The sequence below is a fragment of the Rhincodon typus genome, chromosome 4 (assembly GCF_021869965.1).
Source record: "Rhincodon typus isolate 14 chromosome 4, sRhiTyp1.1, whole genome shotgun sequence".
Taxonomy (NCBI): domain Eukaryota; kingdom Metazoa; phylum Chordata; class Chondrichthyes; order Orectolobiformes; family Rhincodontidae; genus Rhincodon; species Rhincodon typus.
Window position 1 is genome coordinate 2,377,902 of NC_063335.1, and position 7,053 is coordinate 2,384,954.

A 7,053-nucleotide genomic window follows, 5' to 3' on the forward strand; every position below is an offset into this window, starting at 1 on the left:
CTGCTCAGGTTTCTGTGTTAACTCTGTTTCCCTCTCTCTACAGTTGCTGCTTCAGTATTTCCAACATTTTCTGTTTATATTGCAAATAACCAACTTGGAGGGCAGGGGGCGGGCTTGAAACCCTGACCGATATCTCACTGATTGGTTTGAAGGAAGTGAATCGTTTCCTTTTAGTCTCTATCCAGCTGCTTGAGAGAACAGTTGAAGATCGAGTGAACATGTCGCTCTATTACTGGCTCATTGTGGTAACCGTTTTGCCCTGTATGTGTTTCTGACGCTATTATTCAGACCTTGCTGTTCATTCACATCTATCACATCGTTTCTTTGTAAACCTGTATATTCTTTCCTCAGGCGAATATTTTGCACAAACACCGAAACAGATTGTCCCATCCATTACCAAAAATGTGGGTAAAACCGCTCGATTCAAATGCGAAGTAGAAGGTGCAACTATCAGTAACAGCAATCCCCTTCACTGGTACCAGCACAAGCCCGGCCAGGCACCCACCCGAATCCTCTATTATGGATCAGGCACATCGCGGGATCCGGGATTTAGTGAACGGTTCAAAGCTGGGAAATCTAAAGACAAAGAATTCTACCTCACAATCGACAAATTAAAGACAGAGGACACCGCCACCTATTACTGTGCGTACTGGATAGATACACACTGCGAGACATCAATACAAAGTTCGTACAAAAACACTGAACGATTTGAAGCGAAACTGTCAGAGGAATTCACAGACTCCTCCCCTAATTGGGTTAAGTAGCGACGACACCACAGCTGGATCTGTGTCTGAGCTTTCTCCGCCTGAATTCGTGATTTGGAAACTGATGTGAAGCAAGCCAGGTCTGGGCTGTTTTGATCAACGTACTTCCTCTGATTTGGAATGAGAGCACTGAGGGTCGACTCACTATGAAATTGAGTAGAGTAGAGTAGAATTTGCACTGAAGTTCTCCCTGGGCAGGAGGGTGGAGTTATATTGTGGAGTTCTTTCTTCAGGCATCGAATTTCAGGGCGTGGGCATACATACCAGCCGCTGGAGCAGTGTAAACCCGCCAAAGTGAAATGGTTACAGGGGTGTTTCGGGGGAGCCTGAGTGTGTTCGCCAGCTCTGGTCCCACTGCAGCAAAGAAAGAGACATCGACATGTAACTTCCCAAACATACGGCGTTTTCGGCTGAGTAAACTGAGATACAAAATAATGTAAGAGATAACAAGGTGTAGAGCTGGATGAACACAGCAGGCCAAGCAGCATCATAGGAGCAGGAAGGCTGACATTTCGGGACTAGACCCATGTCTCTGTTTTATTTGGAAAAAGTTGTGATCTGCGGTGCTCCGCCTAAAAGGATGGTGGAAACAGATCCAGTAGTCACTTTCGAACACAGACTGAGTAAGGATTTGAAATTATACTGGGCACTGGTGAGGACACACCTAGAACATTATGTGGAGCTTTGATCTCCTTATTTGAGGAACGATGCTGTTGTTATAGAGAGAGTGCAGTAACAGTTTACCAAGTTGATTCCTGGGATGGTTAGGACTGACGTATGAACAGAGATTGACTCGGCTACGATTGTACTCACTGGAATTTAGCATCATGAGTTAGGACCTTATAGAAACGTATAGAAGTCTAACAGAACGGGATAGGTTGGATGTAGGAAGGATGTTCCTAATGACCAGCAAGTTCAGACCAAAGGTCACAATTTATAGATAAAGGTAAGGTAATGATCTAATAGGACCGAGATGAGAAAAAAATGCTTTAGCCAGAGAATGGTGAATCTATGGAATTCTTTACTACATAAAGTGTATGAGGCTACGTATTGAATGTTTTAAGAAGGAAGTATGTATCGCTCTTGTGTTTAAAGGGATCGGAAATATGGGATGTGGGATGGGGGAGGAAGAAATTAGAATATTAACTTCCATGCCAGCCATTTGAGGAAACATGAAGTGCCTAGGAAATGCGACATGGAGGAAATGGCAGATAAGGTTAATCAAGACAATACATCAAGAGCCCCTAGCGGCATTGTTTTACATTGTCTGTATTCGGGATGCGAATTATTTCCTGTTTAACCACCTGTTTTAACACAGTGAATACAGCCTAATCGTCATTGCTGCACCATGTCGTTTCATTGTCTGGTGGTTCTGTTGATGCTTTCCCCCAGTGAGTGCGACAGTTCGAACCATCAACTTATAGAAAGAGACCATCCCGCCCGTCAAATTCGTGCCGCTCTCTCCACAAAAACTCAGCCTGTCCCAACACCCCACCTTTTCCATTAGTCGTGCATTTCTTTCCTTTTCTCGAGTTTCTCCAATTCTCTATTGAAACCGGGGATGAATCTGCCCACAGCCAGTGCAATCCACATCCTAAACACTTGTTGCGTGAAAGTTTTTCCTTCATGTTGCTTCTTTTACCGATATTCTTCAATCTGTATCTTCTGCATGTTGGCCTTTCCATTCACGGGTACTGTTCCTCCCTATCCACTTTCTTTCTGATTTCTGCCTATCTCCTCAGCTGTATGACTTTTCGATATTTTTTGTTTGCAGGTGAACATTTTGCCGAGGTCTTGAATCAGTTTCCAATATCGGTCACTAGGCCCAAGACTACAACGGTCAAAATACGATGCGTGACACAAAACACGGAAACCATCCACTGGTATCAGCGCCGACCCAACCAGGCGCCTAGGAGAATAATCTATTTCAGCAAAAACGGAGCTGTGCTGGATCCGGGAATCCCCTCCAAGTTCTCAGCTGAGAAAAGTGTCTCTTCATTCTTCCTTGTAATTGATAACATTGAACAGTCTGATGATGCCATCTATTACTGTGCCTATTGGATTCTCACAGTCAGAAACAACCATAAGAAGCTCATTACAAAAACCCCAAGGCTGCCTGGTACTGAGCACAGCCGCACAAGTTTCCAGGGCACAGGTGGAATCTTCTTACTGAAATTCCAAATCGCAAAATCAAATTCAGAATTAACTTCAATGTCAACATTTAAAACAGAGACAAATATAATTGGAGTTTTGAATTCAAGGACCGATGTGGAAAGAGGGAACGGAGAGATGTTTTGGAGGGATTCAGTCTCTCTGATGCCTCATTAGGGTGACACATCTTGAAGAAACAATTTCAGTTATTTCATCTACTGAAGCTCGCTCAGCTCGCCTGACTTTTCCTACGGGGTACATGAATCTGAGAATCTTTGTGACATATGACCTGTTGGTTTTGGTCGTGTATTTAACAACGGACAAATGGTTCTCTTTAGCTTTTTTCTTCTCAACATGTTTTTCTCTCTCATGAGGTAATCAATTGTTCTGAATCAGTTTGTGCAAATTCTTCAGTGGGAAAAACTTAAAATATCCAAGAATACCATGTGTGATGGATGTTCGTAGCCAATTATTCATTAATTAATAAATCATTTAGTAGATCTTCCTTGCTGGCTTTAACAATTCATTTCGGTTGCAACTTTGCTCTAAGTATGAATTCCAAACCACCTCTACACAAGAGTACGTTTCAGTTACTTCCTCTGAATTTCCCGCTGGACTTTACGCCGTCTCTTTGAGAATTAATGCGCGCACATCACGAACAATTATTTAGTTCCTCCATTTTGAAAGAGACGTTATTCCCAATGTTTTCCCCAAATGTCATCAGAGCCAACTTTCTGAGCACTAATTCCAAATAATTTATAATCAAATAAACAGGCACGGCGAAACTATTGATACCATAACTCATTTTCAATTTTGTTTGTGGAGTCCTGCACTAAAAAGAAGACGTGGCCGACGGTTGATGAATGGCATGTTATTTTCGTTGATTTCTCGTGTATATTTTAGAAGAAGCGTCTCACAAACTCATTAGAAACAGTTCACATGTAAATCTACCGAGAATTATATTCCCATGTGCATTTGCTGAATCCAAATCAAACTCGGGTGTTTTCACACTGCCCGATAATGTTTTTCCAGGGCTTGAGGCACATTGTTAGCCCTTGGTTTCTGGAGTTTAGTCAGGTGTATGGCCGTGCTACTGGTGGTTACAGGCACCATATAGAGTTCTGTGCCAGAGACGAGTGACCCGAAGCCAAGATTCCCTTCAATCCTGGTGTCTTTTCCCTAGGGTGGGAGATTTCAAGACTAGACGGACTAGGAGACGAGGGGCGACAGGAGAAAAGTTTTAAAAAGACATGAGGGACGTTTTTTTTAAACAGAGAGTGGTTCGTGTGAAGAATGAACTTCCAAAGGGAGTGGTGGATGCGGGTACAGTTACGACGTTTGAAAGACTTCTAGGTGGGTACATGAATAATAAATGTTTGGAGGAAAATGGGCCAAGTGCAGGCAGCTAGGACTAGTTTATTTCGGGATTATGGTCGGCATGGACTGATTGGAACGAAGGGTTTGTTTCGTGCTGTATGACTCTATGACTCTATAACTCATTTTTATTTGCATTTTGTTTTACTCAGGCTGTTCACTCAACCTTCGTAGCGGGTTCGCGAATGACTGGTGTGATGTTAAGCTTGTTGTATTGTCATCTGGAAATGAACGACAAACAGGCTATCCACTTGAACATGTAAACAGAACTGAAGAAGGGTCCTGATCCGAAACGTCAACATTCCTGTTCCTCTCATGCTGCCTGGCCTGTTGTGTTCCTGCAGCTCCACACTGTGTTATTTCTGACTCCAGGATCTGCACTTCTTGCTATCTCTGAACAGAAAAACCAGGAGCTGGAGCAGATAATTCAGCCTCTCGATCACGCTCCGCCGTTTAATACGATCATGACTGATCTTATCTCACTCTCAACTCCATTTTCCTGTCCGATCCCCCATAATCATTTAATTAATTACTAATTCAACATTTATCTGCATTGGGCTTAGAAATTTATTTAGTGTCCTTGGCGTCCGCATACTCTGTGGCAGTGATTCCGAACAGCCTTTGAGAAAAGCAATTTCTTCTCATTTCTGTTTTAAATCTACCACCCACTAGTAAAACTGTGATTCGGTTAGATCTCCTCTCGTCCTTCTAAAGTCTGGAGAGGAGAGGCCTCAACTGCTCAATCTGTCCTCAGAAAACAAACCTTTTTAACTCTGGAATCAATCTTGTGAACCTTCTCTGAACTGTCTCCAATGCAATTTCATCCTTCCTGAAGTAAGAGGACCAAAATTGTGCATGCAGTCTCACCAATGGCTTTGTACAATTGCAAGAATAATTGTTTTTCTACTCCATTCCTTTAGCAATAAATGTTAAAATTCTACTTGTTTTCCTTATTGCATATGTAGTAGGACACGAAGATCCCACTCCACTGAAGGATTTTGGTGTTTATCTCCATTTAGCTAATAAGTTGCCGTTTTATTCTTCTGACCAACATAAGTAACCTCACATTTGAGCACATTTAACTCCAAATGCCGAATTTTAGTTGATACTGTTAAACTACCTAAATCCATTTGCAACTATCTTATTCCTTCATTTCAACTTACGTTCCCACCTGTTTTAGTATCATCTACAAATGTGATTATAGTCTGTTCTATCGATGCATCAAGGTCTTTAAAATAGATTGAAAATAGTTGGGGGTTCAGGACGATCGTGTGGCACCCCACTAGTTACAACTTGCCAACCAGAAAAAGGCCTATTTCTTCTGACTCTGCTCTCTAGTGGTGAGCCAATTCTCTATCCAAACGAATGTACTACCCCAAACCCCACGTGACCTTACCTGGTGCAATAATCTTTTGTGTGGCACCTCATCAAATGTCTTCTGGAAGCCCGTATATACTACATCTACAGGAATCCCATTATGCACATGTTTGTTATGTCTTCAAAGTACTCTTACTAAACATGATTTACGCTTCAGTAAACCATCCTAACTCTGAAGATTACGTTTTGACAATTCAAATGTCCTCTTACTATTTCCTTAATAATGGATTCCAACTATGTCCTAACATCAGACATTAAACCGACTGGTCCATAGTTTCCTGCTTTTTGCCGCCTGTCTACCCCTTCCCTTTTTGAATAACGGCAGTTTATTAGCATTTTTCTAATTGACTGGAACCGTTCCAGAATCCAAGCAATTTTGAAACGTCATCAATTGGTGCAATTACAGGATTTCGTTCAGGTATACAAGAAAAAAACATACACCATTATCAAAGAAAATTGGGAATGATAACTCTTCCCCCTGTGGCCTCAGTGATTGTTATAATGGAACCAGTAGTGAAACAGCTATGTGACTGCGCAAAATTCGAAATTTTATATAGTGTTCAAACGTTTCCTTTATTCCCTGTTAGGTTTCTGTTAGCTCCATTGACTGGACAGCTGGTTTGCGATGCAGATTGCACGATCTGATGTTACCACGAAGGGCTCTACTTCTCAACTTCTCACCCAACCTGGAGCAGCGGTGACCGTTAAATTAAACCACCACTGGTCAGCTCCCTCTCTAAATAAGAGAGGAGACCTACAGTCCCGTAGGACTATGGCGACTTAACTTATATAGTGAATCCGAACAAAGATAAACATTTAGAGCATGGGCACTGAAGGTTGGGGACCAGATGTTTGGAGCAGGTGGTTTCCGAGTTAGAATGACGCCGGTTGTTGTGCCAAAGAAAGGCAAACAGCAACACAGCATATGAGGTTCTGAGTTGACAAGGTGTAGAGCTGGATGAACACAGCAGGCCAAGCAGCACTTTTGTTTAACTTTGGACAGCAGGGTGCAACTTTGTAGGACCTTTCCTTAGCACACGATTGAATGAATAGGGTCCATTACAGAGCAGGATCAACGCATTCTTTAAGAGGGATTAGACTCATGGGTCAGATGACGGATACATTTCACAGATGTGAGGCGGATTCATCTGACTTTGAATCACATGAATTACCAATTGTTTCGAATGTGGATCTGGATAGAATTAGTTAGAAAGGATTGGTATTTGTGTTGCATCTTGCAAAAAATAGTTTATTTTTGTTTTGAAGGCATCAAGGGTTTGGGATGTACGGGAGTATATGGCATTGAGAAAGAGAATCAGGCATGATCATATTGCATAGTAGAACAGGCTTGAGGAGCCGAATGGACTAGCTTGCTCTCAGTTTCTAT

The 7,053-nt window shown here is 42.2% G+C and overlaps 1 protein-coding gene and 1 gene segment (V, D, J or C); both read left to right on the forward strand.

Annotated features, from left to right (window-relative positions):
- The first annotated feature begins 208 nt into the window (after window positions 1-208).
- LOC125482983 lies at window positions 209-979 on the forward strand. The segment is given in 2 exon segments: window positions 209-261; window positions 352-979. Coding segments are annotated over 2 exon segments (456 nt in total).
- A 1,133-nt stretch (window positions 980-2,112) lies between these two features.
- Window positions 2,113-6,367, forward strand: LOC109921871 (immunoglobulin kappa light chain-like). The gene is made up of 4 exons (XM_048595606.1): window positions 2,113-2,155; window positions 2,539-2,919; window positions 4,442-4,548; window positions 6,254-6,367. The coding sequence occupies exons 1-4, from the start codon at window positions 2,113-2,115 to the stop codon at window positions 6,365-6,367; spliced, it is 645 nt and encodes a 214-aa protein (XP_048451563.1).
- The last annotated feature ends 686 nt before the right edge of the window (window positions 6,368-7,053 follow it).

Coding starts and splice junctions, on each gene's coding strand:
- LOC109921871 (XM_048595606.1), top strand. CDS start 2,113: ATGTCGTTTCATTGTCTGGTGGTTCTGTTGATGCTTTCCCCCA. Junction 2,920..4,441: donor CACAAGTTTCCAGGGCACAG/GTGGAATCTTCT, acceptor TGTTTTACTCAG/GCTGTTCACTCAACCTTCGT. Junction 4,549..6,253: donor CAGGCTATCCACTTGAACAT/GTAAACAGAACT, acceptor ATTCCCTGTTAG/GTTTCTGTTAGCTCCATTGA.